This window comes from Xenopus tropicalis, chromosome 2 (assembly GCF_000004195.4).
Source record: "Xenopus tropicalis strain Nigerian chromosome 2, UCB_Xtro_10.0, whole genome shotgun sequence".
NCBI classification, from domain to species: Eukaryota; Metazoa; Chordata; class Amphibia; order Anura; family Pipidae; genus Xenopus; species Xenopus tropicalis.
This window is the reverse complement of record NC_030678.2, coordinates 28,684,219-28,698,831: the sequence shown is the minus strand read 5'-3', so window position 1 is coordinate 28,698,831 and position 14,613 is coordinate 28,684,219. Positions and strand designations below refer to the sequence as shown.

General features: G+C 41.9%; 2 protein-coding genes across 6 annotated transcripts; both read right to left on the bottom strand.

Moving 5' to 3' along the window:
• Window positions 1–718: 718 nt before the first annotated feature.
• LOC108645757 (anaphase-promoting complex subunit 4-like) lies at window positions 719–3,508 on the bottom strand (the record flags this gene model as incomplete). Its single annotated transcript, XM_018091436.2, has 4 exons — window positions 719–1,574; window positions 2,641–2,764; window positions 3,051–3,221; window positions 3,405–3,508. Coding segments are annotated over 4 exons (630 nt in total), but the record flags the coding sequence as incomplete, so codon positions are not given.
• LOC108644504 (anaphase-promoting complex subunit 4-like) lies at window positions 3,423–11,150 on the bottom strand. 5 transcript variants are annotated; one of them, XM_031896643.1, is made up of 8 exons: window positions 11,060–11,150; window positions 10,182–10,285; window positions 9,593–9,648; window positions 8,924–8,970; window positions 8,631–8,687; window positions 7,382–7,475; window positions 4,785–4,879; window positions 3,463–3,910 (listed from the first exon to the last, which is right to left on the bottom strand). In XM_031896643.1, the coding sequence occupies exons 3-8, from the start codon at window positions 9,630–9,632 to the stop codon at window positions 3,845–3,847; spliced, it is 399 nt and encodes a 132-aa protein (XP_031752503.1). In that variant the 5' UTR covers window positions 9,633–9,648; window positions 10,182–10,285; window positions 11,060–11,150; the 3' UTR covers window positions 3,463–3,844. The 5 variants fall into 5 exon arrangements, 4 of the variants coding, with proteins under 4 accessions (XP_031752502.1, XP_031752503.1, XP_031752504.1 ...); XM_031896644.1 differs by having other exon boundaries at window positions 11,069–11,150; XM_031896645.1 differs by lacking the exon at window positions 9,593–9,648.
• Between the last annotated feature and the right edge of the window lie 3,463 nt (window positions 11,151–14,613).

Sequence of the window (14,613 nt, the reverse complement as noted above, 5' to 3'; positions counted from 1 at the left end):
TGGCTGTATTGCAGTTTATAGAGAAGTGTGTCAGGTCATGCCGGGGGGTTTGTGAGCCCGGTACTGCTGGAATGAATGCCTCTCCTGTGCCCCTGGTGACACTCGATACAGAATCTAATATTGGAGTTTATTTTGGGCAGTTCTGGATATGTTAGTCGGCTAGTGTCCCTAGATCCCTGAGTTCCCCAGGAGATGGGACCCAGATATGTTAACAGTTAAGTGATAGCGCCATTCTGGTGCTTTCATGTAAGGATAGAATTTCAGTTTCTTTGTGTAGCTTGTTATTTATTGTGTCTGTATTATTCTCTGCTTGTATCACTTCAGGTTCTGCTCAGTGTGCGAGAGATTTGTGTGTTCAGGAACAAGCACTGCAATATCTGCAATCGCTGCACCTCTAAGGTCCATGAAAATCTAATGGCTCTTTCAGGCAGGGGCCTCATCCCAAATTCGTATTGAAACTCCTAACACTTAAAGCAACAGTAACACCAAAAAATGAAAGTGTATAAAAGTAAGTGTGTTTGCGCCCCATAAATTTATATTAACAAAGCTGCTGTGTAGCCACAGGGGCAGCAATTCAAAGGAGAAAAGGCACAGGCACATAGCAGTTAAACACTATTGTATTCGACTAATTCTTTTGATAGAGGACTCAGTGCAGAATTACTGTAAGTACTTATGGCTGTGTTTACATAGACCTTTCTAATAAAGCTTACTTAGCTCCTTTAAAAACACTTTTCAATCATTTTTTGCTCATTTATAATTGTTTATACCACAGTTTGTGTTTATGCCTTGTAAAGCAGTGGGTGCATTTTTGGTGCTATGTAAGTAAAGAAATGCACACTGAACTGCATGGTGACTTGTTTCAATAAAAAGGTTGAGGTGTCACATACGGCAAATTAGTACTAGGGACAGACCAAGTTTGTAAGCATGTCTCCCTATGGTGGTAGAAACATATCAGACTTAACTGCTGCAGGACTGCTGGAACAGGTGGGGGTTATGCTGTCTCCACTCCGCTTCCCTCTCCTGTCTTGCCCACCCAGTTTCTCAGTCAATACCCTTCTCTATTTCCAACCCAGTATAATTACCCATCTCTCCCCTAATGCACCACTAATCTGACCACTCTGGCCTGCCTTTTGCACACCTCATCTCTCTCTTTCCAGCCATTTTAGTTTTGTGCTTTCCCTTTTCCTGTGTGCCATGTACTTAGGGGTAATCTAAATCCCAAACCTTTATTTTGTGGGACTAACCCAAACAGTAAAGTTTTGCTCACAGACTAAAATACTGATTGGTCAAGGAGTGAGTATAAAAAAAATATATCAGAATCCAGCTTGCTGTGTCCTCTGCGGTCACACAAAGGAACTGGTCCCACGGAGAGACTGGCGGTACCAGGAGTCCAAGCTTTCCTCTGTCACATCAACTGCTTCCGCTGAATTTGTCTGTCCATCATCCGCAGACTGGTTTAATTCCTCCTCTTCCTCTGTCACATCCTGAGAATGCAGAATCTCCTCTTCTTCCTCTTCCCCATCATCTTCTGCGTCCATCTCAAAGACTCGCACATGGCGCAGGTTTGAACTGAGCTGAAGATAGATACAGAAATTAATAACTTTTATACAAAATCTAATTTTCCCACCAAGTTAGATTTGTGAATAGGGTAAAAAACCCACCGTTGTTTATTTTACTATAATAAGTGCCTAATATTGGAAGGTGAATGCATATTTATTTTCCTATACACTGACATGCCAACACAAATATTGTCTTAAAGGTAGGAAATTTAGTCTATTGCAACCCTGCAGATTTCTTTCACGTATGTGCAGACCCAACAAAATCTGATCTAAACCTCCTATGTAGTTTTGCCCTTAAACTGCTATGAGGCATTACAAAACACAGGGACCCCGGCTATAAAAATGAAATTAGTGATTGAGTTCATGGGGGACATTTCTTGTCCTGTAACTTTATACACTTTCCAACATCAGCTGAATCACCCTCACTGGTTCTGTAGAACAGGAAGAAGCAGTAAAACAATATTAAAGGGATACTGTCATTATTTTTATGGGGTGCTTTTTATTTCTAAATTACACTGTTTACATTGCAAATAATTCACTCTACCGTTTAAAATGTTATTCTTGAACATACAAATGTATTTTTTTAGCTGTAACATTGGTTTGCATTGTGCCCGAGTCTGAGCTTTCAGAAGGAGCCAGCGCTACACATTAGAACTGCTTTCAGGTAACCTATTGTTTCTCCTACTCCCATGTAACTGGAGGAGTCCCAAGCCGGACTTGGATTTCTTACTATTGAGTGCTATTCTGATACCCACTGGGAGCTGCTATCTTGCTCCCTTCCCATTCTTCTGCTGATCGGCTGCTGGGGGGGGTGATATCACTCCAACTTGCAGCGCAGCAGTAAAGTGAGACTGAAGTTTATCAGAGCACAGGTCACATGGCTGTGGCACCCTGGGAAATGAAGAATATGGCTAGCCTCATGTGAAATTTCAAAATTAAATATAAAATAAAATCTGTGTTTTCGAAAAACAGATTTCAATGCAGGATTCTGCTGGAGAAGCTCTATTTACTCAAGTGTTTTGAAAAAAATAAAACGTGTTATCCCATTACAGTATTCCTTTAACACTAGAAATATATTCACCACACATGCAACTTTGCGTATGCCAGTCAAAGAGACATAGTGAGCCTTCATGTTCTCCAGCAGCCGCCCCTGACTCTCCACAAATACAGTGCGTGTTGGGATGTCTTGGTACTGCTCCTCCAACCTGCACAAAGGGCAAGCAAAAACAGATTAATCACCCCAGCAATTTGTATCATCCTTCAGAGTTCTTTTTTAACTTTCTTTGGTTTAACATTTGGTCATGCAGATCCCCAGTGAAGCAGCAGGTACTCAAGAAATCTCACACAAACGCCCTGTAAAGGATTGCATGGCACACAAATAAACCCAACAGAAAAAAATAACAACTGCATGGCACATGAATGTGAAAGCTACTAGTACTGTGTTCAGGTGTGTGTTGTGCAGCGTAGCGCTTTTCAGTGGACTGCACCCACCTTTTGCTCGTGTCCCAGGGGAAGCCATCTTCTGTTTCTTCATCACTATACAGGGAAGAGAGTGGCAGCTGAGCCAATACCCTATCCTTCCTTTCCACTTCAGAGTTGTCCCTTAACACCACAGTCAGGATATCGTCATCATAGAACCGTGCATCTAAACAGCTGTAGGAGCTAAAGGTTGGAGAGAGTAGAAAGATGACCCCTATGTGCATTATTTCAGCAGTAAAGGCAATGTACTAAACTCTTGTACTGAACTAAACATTTTTATCGAACCCCACAAGTAAATTTGCCTTTCCTTCACCTTTAAGCCTCCCCATTAGAGCATTCTTGCATGTTTATTAAAAAACTGCTCACCTGGTTTCTGTGTCTTCAGCAGCACTGCTGTTTAAAGAGTTTCCAATACTCACAGCTAAAAGTGCATCATTTCTGGACCTGGAAACAGTAAAGGTAATCAGTCTTGCACATCAAATTGGCATTCATGGTCTGTATTTCAGCCTGGAGAGATATCCACGTAACACGATATATGGATAGATCCTTATGTGCAATGTTCCCCTGTAGATGGAGTTCACTGCATTACAAAGTACTTTCCACATCAGTGGATTCTGTACAAAGAACTGCATAGCTACTTTGTTTTCCTGATGCAGCACACTACCACTGCTCTGTGCATCACATTAGCAAGTTACAGAGCTCTATGGCCAGTGACATTACATAGTACCTACAGATCAGTGTGTAGCTATGGCTCCCAGTACATCTCTCACTGTGACAGATCAGTTGGCTGCCCAAGTAGGAACACTTTAGAGGACGAGCTCTCCAGCATGCGGAATATCACGTAGTGAAGATTCTGGGACTTGTCGTTCCAGCTGTAAGCATACAAAAGTCCAATGAAGCAACCTTGCAGGCACTTGGTACAAGGGAAGGCACCTCTTTTGTTGCAAAGACATTCGTATGATTTGCTGCAATGTAAGATACATGTTACTGCCATCGTAGTTCAACACTCAGTTTGGGACAAAACATTCATCTGTTGAATTCTATGGGGAAATCAGAAATGTAATCAGATGATTTTCTCATTGAAATGTATAAGGAATATAGACTGCTGTTCCCGTACAGAGTTCCTCACACAAAGACAGTTAACTGCTATTTGCACTTGAGGAATGTAATGTAATAAAAAGCATGGAGTATGTACCAATTCTAGGAACCCATAGCAGCCAATCAACACGCAGCATTTGCTAACCTGCATCCACCAGAGGCACCACACTAACAATGCCTGCCATAACCCACTTATGCAAGATGAATCAAACATCCAGTCTATGCACCATCATAATCCTTCCCAACCTAGCCAATCATAATAAAGCATAATAAAGCAATTGTTCCCATCAATCTGCCATGTCAGTCAAGTGGTTCTATATGAAATGACAGTCAGGTGTGTTGCTACACAAAACACAGAAAGAAATCGCCAGCGTTCGGTCTAACCCACGCTGTACGTGAGTCCTACACTGTGTAATGACAATGAGTCTGTGATACATGTCATTAGACAGTGTAGGACTCACGTACAATGAGGGGCCTTGACGTGGCACGTGAGCTTACATATATTGGCCAAAGTGTGATACTAACACCTCATTTTTTGTAAAAATTATTTTTAAAGGCAAACTAAGCGCTGGCAATTTTGTACAGCCTATACATCGCTAGGGATAATTCTCACCAATCAGGAGAATAATACAATGTACATAGGCTTACTGCTGGTTTAGTCAAACAGTGGTCAATGACAGCTTCCATTTGCCTTTTCACAGTGCAAAGACTTTTCGGGGTAGTAGGGAACAGCAGTGGGCTCTCTGCAGGGATGAAAAAGATTAACTAGGTCTTCAGAATCTCTTATAAATTAAGTATTATGTTACAGGTCAGCAGGGCGCTGAATTTAAACACCACTCTTACTTTTCCCATGTTAAATATTATGTCTACTATGATCTTCAATGAAGGCTTAGAAGAGAGGAGAAAAATAAACTTTTCCTATGGTATGCATTAGGGCAGGGACAAGCCTGAAGCCCCTTTTAATCCCTACAAGGTAATCCACATGCTTTACTTTTTTTTTTAAAAGGTTTTTATTTTGCATTTTTAAACAAACAAAAATAAACAAAGGAAAAATAGATAAAGTAAAATAAAATACTTGGCACTTACATCATCTTTGTCACTAATATATCATTTACATTATATACTTGGTGACAGTTAGAACTCCATGTGGTATCAACTTGTCAAGGTACACCAGGGGTTATGTGCGTATTAGTCATCCGGTAGCGATATACTGGGGTTGGCATCTAGCCAGGGTTCCCATATTTTCTCAAATTTCTCAGGTACACCCCGGGCATTGTATGTCAGTCTGATCAGTGGAAGTGTCCCATTTATTAGTTCTATCCATTGTTGAATTGTGGGAGGAATGGGGCTCATCCACTTCATTATTACTACCTTCTTTGCGTAGAATACAAGGGAGCGTAGTAATGTTCTTGATTTTTGAAGAGGTATTAATTCGTCAATTATTCCTAACAAGCATACTTCGGGGGACCTGATGCCAGGGAGGGACAGGTGTTCCTCTATATAGTGAGTGACTTCTGTCCAGTATGTTAGTACCTTGGGGCAGTCCCAAATCAAGTGGAGGAACCCTGCTTCTGCCATATTACATTTCACGCATTTAGATCTTTCTAATTTCCCCATGGCCTTGAGTTTCAGGGGGGTAACGTATATTTGGTGAATCATCTTAAATTGGATCATTCTATCTCTGAGTGATATTAGGAAGTCATATACGTTATCAGTTGTTTCGTCCCACTGATCCTCGTCTAGAGATGGAACAGTTGCCAGCCATTTACGTTTGGCCTTATTAAATGGAGCCGGGTGTGAGGCCTGGATTATGCTATATAGTTGAGAGACTAGTTTGGTGGGGTCTAAGGCCCAAAGTCTAGCTTCCCACGAGAGTAGTGTGGGTGAGAGTTGGTAGGACCCAAACTGGGAATGAAAGGCATGTCTAAGTTGAAGATACCGAAAAAACTGAATATTTGGCCCATTGAGTTTGACTTTCAGTTGTTCTAATGATGCAAAACAGTTTTCCACCAGTAGATCATCTAGGTGTCTGATTCCTAGTTGTGGCCAGTATTGGAAGTCGACTAAGCGTCTCATATGTGGTAGGTTGGAGTTTCTCCATAAGGGCGCTTTGCCTGATAATTGAGAAAGAGGGGTACGGACCTTAGTTTGCAGCTTAACCCAGGCTTTCCTAGGAGTGGTAAGTACCTCGGGCAAAGGGGGAAGGTCAGCCTGTCGTCTATATGGCAAGTTGCGTATGGCCTCTAAAGAGCCCATAATTGCCGCATGCAGTGCAGTCAATGAGTTGCTGCGGTCAGGGTTAAACCAGTTATGTATATAGGATAGTTGGGCTGCAAAGTAGTAATTTTGTAAGTGGGGTAGAGCCAGCCCCCCTTTTTCTTTTGGGGCTGTGAGTGTAAGCCATGCTATTCTTGGGGCTTTGTTGGCCCAGATGAAAGAAATTAGTTCACTGTTTAGTTTTTTGAAGAACTGGTTAGTTATATATATCGGCGAGTTCCACAGTGGGTATAAGAATTTGGGCAGGTATAGCATTTTAAAGAGGTTTACTCTTCCCCATAGCGTCAACGGTAATTTGTTCCAGTGGGGAGTTACAGATTTGAATTTTGCTAGGATGGGCTCTAGATTCTCGTTGGTGTACAGTGATGGGTCTGTTGTGACTATAATGCCAAGGTAGCGGAATCTAGATACTAGTGAAAGCGCGGGAGGGTTATCTCCTGTGACTGAACTCCCCAGTGGAAAAAGTACAGATTTCACATGCTTTACTTTTACTTTACTACAGCCAAACCTCAGTCAGCACTTTTGTGTTCCCAGTCCTAGAACTCTGATCAGCCATTCCTTTTGCTGTGGCCCTTATTGATTATGGCCTCTCTAATCATTAAAACCACCCCCCCCCCCCCAAAACCAAACAAAAGCGTTTCATTCCTCTCCCCAAAGCACTATTTTACCCAGTTCCACCCTATAATGTTTACTTCTGAAACCTGGACTGTAAAGGAACTACTATAAGGTGCCATAGACATTCACTATTTATTGGGCCTATGGGGGCTCTTTGGGTCTCTGTGTACTGTAACTGGCAGGGCCAAAATCCCAGTCTGGACCTGTGACATCTTCTAAACCAACATGCCACTCCCTGCCCACAGTTTCTTGTACCTTTCAGTCTGCCCTAATCAATCCTAATTGTTCCTTGCAAGCCCCTTTCCTACTTTTCCTTCCTCGGGTTCCCACTAAATGACCCAGTAATGACGTACCTTTGAGGTGTGTGCTGCTCTGAAGGAAGCTAAACCACTGATTCCCTTCAGTGTTGGGCGGCCACATTAGGATATCATCTTCATCCTTCAAATACTAAGGAATACATAAAAGGCTATTACCAAATGCAAATTTTGCAGAAATACTGATTTGTAGACAACAACCTTTTAAGTGTTTGCCTAAAGAAGAATTTTTATTCATGGGACAATTAATGATTTTTAAAATCATTTTTTCCTGCTCACCAGACCCCACGCATGGAAGCTTACACTGGGGTGGGTATAAAATCTTACACTGGGGAGGTCCTTACAGATGAAACTCCCCAAACTGTGTGTGGTTGAACTGTGGTATCTGTATGAATTCAGGTATTGGAAGGTTAAAGAGTTGGACCACTTTGAATAATGCTGCAGCTCCTGATATTGTCCAAAAAGGTTTTTCTACATTATTTCAATATTCAAGAACATTTTATGAATAGCCATTCATTGAAAATACTTCTTTGGTAGAACAGTTTTAGAACATATTTTGAGGATTAAACATGAGGTAGGAGAAAAACCAAAGACACTTAAGGAGGGTTGGAATGCAGCGCTGAAAAACAATTACCAGAAGTGCTAGAAAAATACTCAGAGCACTTACAGTAACGCTGCACTTTGAAAAGAAACACAGAATTTCTTGTATACTTTTTTGTAAACATGTTCAAATCCTTCAGGGCACGAGTCTGCTCAGTTTGCTCCCCTCTCCCTCCCTTCTCCTGCCCCCCCTCCCATCAGAGTAAGCACCCCCTCCCAACTTGCACTGTATAATCTTAGCTACCAGCAGCTAGAGGAAGCTAGTGAGACCAAGCTAAAATGGCAGCTGCTATCTTAAACAGAGGGAGCATCTAGGGCTGTTTACTCAGGTATGGTAAAGCTTTCTGCAGAATAAAGATAGTGTTCTAGCTTGCACTATTCCCCATTCTCCCTATTCACTTTGCTTCCATGTCCAGGTACTGGCCTTTAATACCTTCTCTGCAACAGAAATAAAGCACCTTCGGCAGTGGGATGCCCCAGGTACACATAACTGCTGCACATTCTCTTCTGCTCCTGTGTATGATATCACTAGGAAAATAGGAGCCCACAGCCCAGCAACAGGTGAGCAAAGAAGCTGGCGGCTTAGCACAATGGAATCAGTACAGCAGCCCAGTGCAGTAACTGGTATTACATTGTAGGAGGGCCCTAGGTCTCCCTTTCCAGCAGAAATGATACAGTGAAAACTTACTTCATTAAAATGCTCCGTTAGGAAATCAGCCACAAATGTTATATCTTTCTGAGTCATCTGAAACAAAAGCAAATGACAATTAAGGTATCACCCCAAAGTTGTTAAAAGCATCTCCTACGCTGTGCATACGTGCTGATGTAATGGCATATAAAAAGTGAAGAATGAAAAAGTAATCAGCTTTTTACTGAAATATTAAGAACGGAGCTCTAATTAAGACTTAGGGCGAGAACCAAGTAATCAAATGAATCAGGGGCAAAGCTAGTTTGTAATGTTCAGTTAAAAGACCATATTACCTTGTTTAGTTCGGGAAGTACGTGGCCCTCTGACATTCGGAGCATGGCTAGAAAAAGACATTTTATTAACACAATTATTTTTCCCTTCACTTGGGCAAGTGGCCAGCAAACCCAGCAATACATTCCCATTTACAAAATGTAGGTACAAATTAGCTTTAAAGAGGTGGTTCACCTTTAAGGTAACTTTTGGTATATTATAGAATGGCCTATTCTTAGCAACTGTGCAATTGGTCTTTTTCTTTTTTCCTTCCTCTTCTACGCCATCTTTCAAGTGGGGGTCGCAGTAATTGCTACTTTGCATTCTTATCTTTCTGTTTAGTCCCTCTCCTATTCATATTCCAGTTTCTCATTCAAAGCACTGCCTGGTTGCTAAGGGTAATAAGGCCCTAGCAACCAGATAGCTGCTAAAATTCAAAAATAGAGAGCTGCGGAACAAAAAGCAAAATAATTGAAAAACCATAAAAAATTACCAATTACAAACTGTCTCAGAAAATCAATGTCTGTCCTACTAAAAGTGTATTTAAAGGTGAAAACACTTATTGCTTTATGTTACTGTTCTTTTGTTTCATTTTCCACAAAGCTGTGTCAAACACTATAAAAAACATTCCTATATATATTATTTATATGATACATATTCCCTTAAGATAAGGCAGTTAATGTATTACTTACCCACATACAGCCATCTAAAGAAAGCCTTGAAGTTTTTCATGCCACTGTTAATAACTCTACAATGAATCAAACAAAACAGAATAAAAGTTGAATACAGAAAGGTTTAGAAGGCTACATATTTTGCAAGGTACAAGCACTTTACAACAGCAAAGGCAGCCATGTTGGGCCAGGTATGCCAGGAGACTAGGAGAAACATTCTGAGGTTGCTAGGTTGGCATTAGGTAGAAATTAGGAATCCAAATATGAGATTTTACTTTCAAGGCCGAATTATTTTAAATTGTTAATGCCTGGAAGGGGTTATTAAAGATGATTACAATACAGTTTAGATTAAAACATATTTAACATAGCACTGAAAAAATGAGACCAAAAAGTGCTACAAACACTGAGCTCTGTGGGCAGTGCAGGCATTCAATATATAAGAACATCATTTACTATATGTACCAAAAGTTTCCTCCATGCAAATATGTACCAAAAGTTTGGACAACTTTAGCTGGTGTCCAGCTATAGAAACAAACAACAAGGCTGGACATGAAAATCAGGGTCTCAAAAACAAAACTATTTGTTTGCAAATAACCACTTAGACACTGACCTGAAAATACGTCATTTCAGGCATACTATTTGTTGTCAGCTCAGTGACACAGAGAGAGACTTGAGATCACTAGGCAGGCAAAGTCCCAGGCAGGACCCATAAACCTGTAGAAAAAGCAGATATTTTGTATTATGTAACATAATTCTAGTTATACCTGAGTGAATACGAATGTAGGATTCTGCTTAACGTGCAACTAAAGTAACATGTGAATTAGGCTAGTAATTATGTAATGTATAGGGCTAGAAGGGCAGGAGACCTGACAGAGAATGTCCGTGCCCCATAGTTGTCTCTGAAATTCTTTATAACCAAATGTGGATGGTTAGTATGTTGGCTAAAAATTAGTCATGCAAAGTTAACAGCAGCCCACTAAGTACATGCATTAACATGAGATGGCGAATCTATATACGGCCAAGATTTGGGGTAAGAACCCACGGAGCGGTTCAGTCGCCCGCGATAGATCTCTGTTATGGGTGTGACAAACCGCTTACTAACCTAAACACCAGTTTCATACCGCTCTGTAATATGATCAGTGCTTTTAAGTAATTTATATATACAGGTATAGGACCCGTTATCCAGAATGCTCGGGACCAAGGGTATTCCGGATAAGGGGTCTTTCCGTAATTTGGATCTCCATAACATAAGTCTACTAAAAAATTAGTAAAACAATAATTAAACCCAATAGAACCGGTTTGCGCCCAATAAATATTAATTATATCTTAGTCAGGATCAATTACAAGGTACTGTTTTATTATTACAGAGAAAAAGGAAATCAATTTTAAAAATCTGAATTATTTGATTAAAATGGAGTCTATCGGAGACAGGCTTTCCGTAATTCGGAGCTTTCTGGATAATGGGTTTCTGGATAACGGATCCCATACCTGTATTACCTCTGGAATTGTTGCAATTTTGTACATCCCATAGGCATATATTTCAATTTGTCCTGAGTCTCCTCCAAGAACCAAAGCATTCAGTCTGAAGGAGCAGAAGGGTGCGAATGTTAGTAATAATAAATGACTATAAAATATAAAGATATTATAAGTCACTGATGAGTTTCATTACCATATAAAAGCAGAAGGCCAAAGGCAAAGTGATGTCTAATATTCTCATATGTTACAACAAGGGACACATTATTTATTATAATACATAAGTTTCAGTGAGTCAGGTGACAAAAATGACATCACTAAGCACCCATTATAACTGATATTATCACTAAACACTGTTTATAATGGTATAATCTACAGGATATTCATGGCTCTTGTGTATTATAAGGATGTAGTCACTATATAAAGGCACAAAGTTGAAGGATTTTAATTAGGTAATGGAACTTTAAAGTGACGTTATACCCTCACATTTTAACTAAAGATCAGATACACAATTTCTTGGATACTTCTTTCAATAAATCCTAAAAGTACATTTTTTTTAGTGAACGTTCCATTTTCGGATTGGTTAACTACGCAGCATGTTTTTCATACAGTGCCCAATTTAAGGACTTGCCTGTTTTCCACCTTTACTTCCATCCACTGCATACATGGTATTGGTGTTTCCAGTGAGAGGGAATGGAGACTTTCAGGTTTCTCTACATCACACAAAACAACTTTCTTTGTATCACCAACACCAAATGCCAGTACTGCCAAGAAAAGGAAAACTGTGTTAAACAAGTGCTCTGCTGACTTAGAACACTTGAAAGTTAGTAGGGCTGATGTGCAGATTCTAGGAACACATTTTCACATTACAGAAATGAAAAAGTATTTTTAACTGCACAGGCTCTTATCAAGGGCAGATACCAGGGAGGCAATAAAAAGATAGATGTGTGGCGCTCGGCATACCCCGTGCCAGAGATTTTAGGTAACCAACAAGTGTCCCACCAGTGGGTTCCTAAGAACTTAGAACCCCCACATGATTTCTAGGCATCCTTCACCTTTAAACAAAGACAAAGAGCAAAGGTCCAAATATAGGTGCCAATCAGTTCTAGAGGCACAAAGATTTGCATCTTATAGTGAATGGCATGCAAGCAGTGTCAAATTGTACCAATGTATGAGGAGCACAAATGCGGCCCACGGACATCCACGTGCACACCCCTTATCCATGCTACAGATGCAAATGGTGCCTGCCTAGCCAACTATGCACCCAGTACCACTGGTCTAACAGGGCACAATGTGAGTCCATGGATTCTGAGATGCACTGTATACACTGCAGGAAAGGCACTTACTAACTAGTAAACAACTCCTGCTCAATTGCTAGAGATGGGACTACTGAAGGCTCTCAGGGGATGCTGGGAGTTGAAGTACAACAGCTGCTGGGCTGCAGGCCGGATAGAATGAAGGGCTGTAGGGATCAGGACACATGCACCCCTACATCCCTGCCATTCCCATACACAGAGCCCCCACATACCATAGGTACCTGCCCCATACCTACCGGTAACCCCGCTAGCACCCCATGTCCCGAGTCATGTGACCCATTAGTGCCCGGTACCGGCAGGGCTTTCCCAGGTGCATGACACACACTGCCCCGCCCTTCATCCCCCCTGTGCCAACTTTGTTATAAGGCAGCGAATGCAGCACAACCCGGACTGGCAGCGCCCCGGCCCTTTCCCAACTCCACACTGACTCCCCGTTACCTGCGCACCGGGACCCGTCACGGCTCTTCCCTCCCCCGTTCTGTCACGGCCCCAGAGCACAAGTTTACAGCAGGAACCCTGTAATGCTCAGCAGCTGCCACTAGAGGACGCCCGTTCCACAGCAAAGCAAAGGGAAACTTTTTCTTCCCACCAAATACTTTGTTGAAACCACAAAGAGGCGCAAAGTGACAAAATGACATGAGAGAGGAGCTGGGTTCCCTGTGCGGTGATTGGCTGTGCCCATTGGCCTAATGTCTGACTTACACATTATTATTATTATTATTATTATTATTATTATTATTATTATTATTATTATTAATCAAGTTAATGACTATGTTATTACAAGTGTAAAGTTAGCAGTATATTCTGGGCTATGAAACAGATTTCTTTACTAATATTCCTCACTGTTATTGCCATTTACCCTAAAAACTCCTGTACTTCCTACAGATAGAGATACCAGCAGTACATACATTGCACAGGCGATTACGGTCGGCCAGTGATTATTAGAGAGTGGAGGCTCCGGGGCTTAAATCTCCCTTTTAGGAACCCATTAGTTTATTCAGAGGATTATGTGCCCTTTTCTGTATATTATAAGATTATTGGAAGGCACCAAGTTGTTCCATGGCCATCTAATCGCACAAGGCCACAGGCAAAGTTAGACAGCTAGTATGGGACCCGAAGTGACATCACGTTTGTCACACACGCTTCCGGAAGTGATGTCACGTGCATGAAGCTAAATAATGTCACCAAATGGATCAAATAATGTCACCAAATGCTTACTGCACATGCGCGCCTGGAATTCAACCCTGGAACTTTGGGAAGTTTAAATTAACTTTTTAGTATGATCCAGAGAATGCTATTTTGAGGCAATTTGCAAATTTTTAATTATTTTACTTTTTGTTTAACTGCTCTCCAGTGTGGAATTTCAGGATCTTGTTGCTAGGGTCCAATTTAACCTAGTAACTAGGGAATGATTTAAAAGAGAGACAGGAATATGAACATCTATAACATGTAAAAAATGAAGACCAACTGAAGAGTTGCTAAGAATAGGCCAGTCTATAACATCCAGCACTGCTCTTGTTTCTCTAAAATCTGAAATGCTTGTATTGCTGACCCACCACCTAACACCCCGGACAACCAAGTAGTTACCCTGCTAGCCCCTTCAGCCTCATACAGAACTCTCAGCACTGGGATTCCCTACTTACACTGCTCTCACTCTTCCACCCCTGATACCCATTGAGCTGCCTTGACAGAATTTTTGCGTCACATACAGCTCCCTGCACCTTTATGTTGTGTAACGTGCACAGGGCCGCCATCAGGGTGCACAGGGGGTAGAGTCGTCCCGGGCCCGGACGATTTTAACTTTAAAAGTAGCTCAGGCCCCCTTTAATCAATTCCGGGCCCTGTCATTGGTGGTCAGCGGGTGATCCTATTGGTCGCGCCCCGTGCGTACATGCACGTCAGTACGCACGGGGCGCAACCTTATAAAAGGGCCTGTCTTCCTTCGGCACTCAGAAGTGCCTCGGTGTTGTGCAGGAAGGACGTCGCTGGAGGAGTCCGAAGCCGCCGCTGAAGACGCTGAAGATACCGGAGGAGCCGAACAAGACGCGGGGGGCCCTGCTGGCTACCAGTGTACTGGGGGGTGGGGCACAGCTGGCTACCAATGTACTAGGGGAGCCCTGCTGGCTACCAATGTACTAGGGGGACCCTGCTGGCTACCAATGTACTAGGGGGACCCTGCTGGCTACCAATGTACTAGGGGGGCCCTGCTGGCTACCAATGTACTAGGGGGGCCCTGCTGGCTACCAATGTACT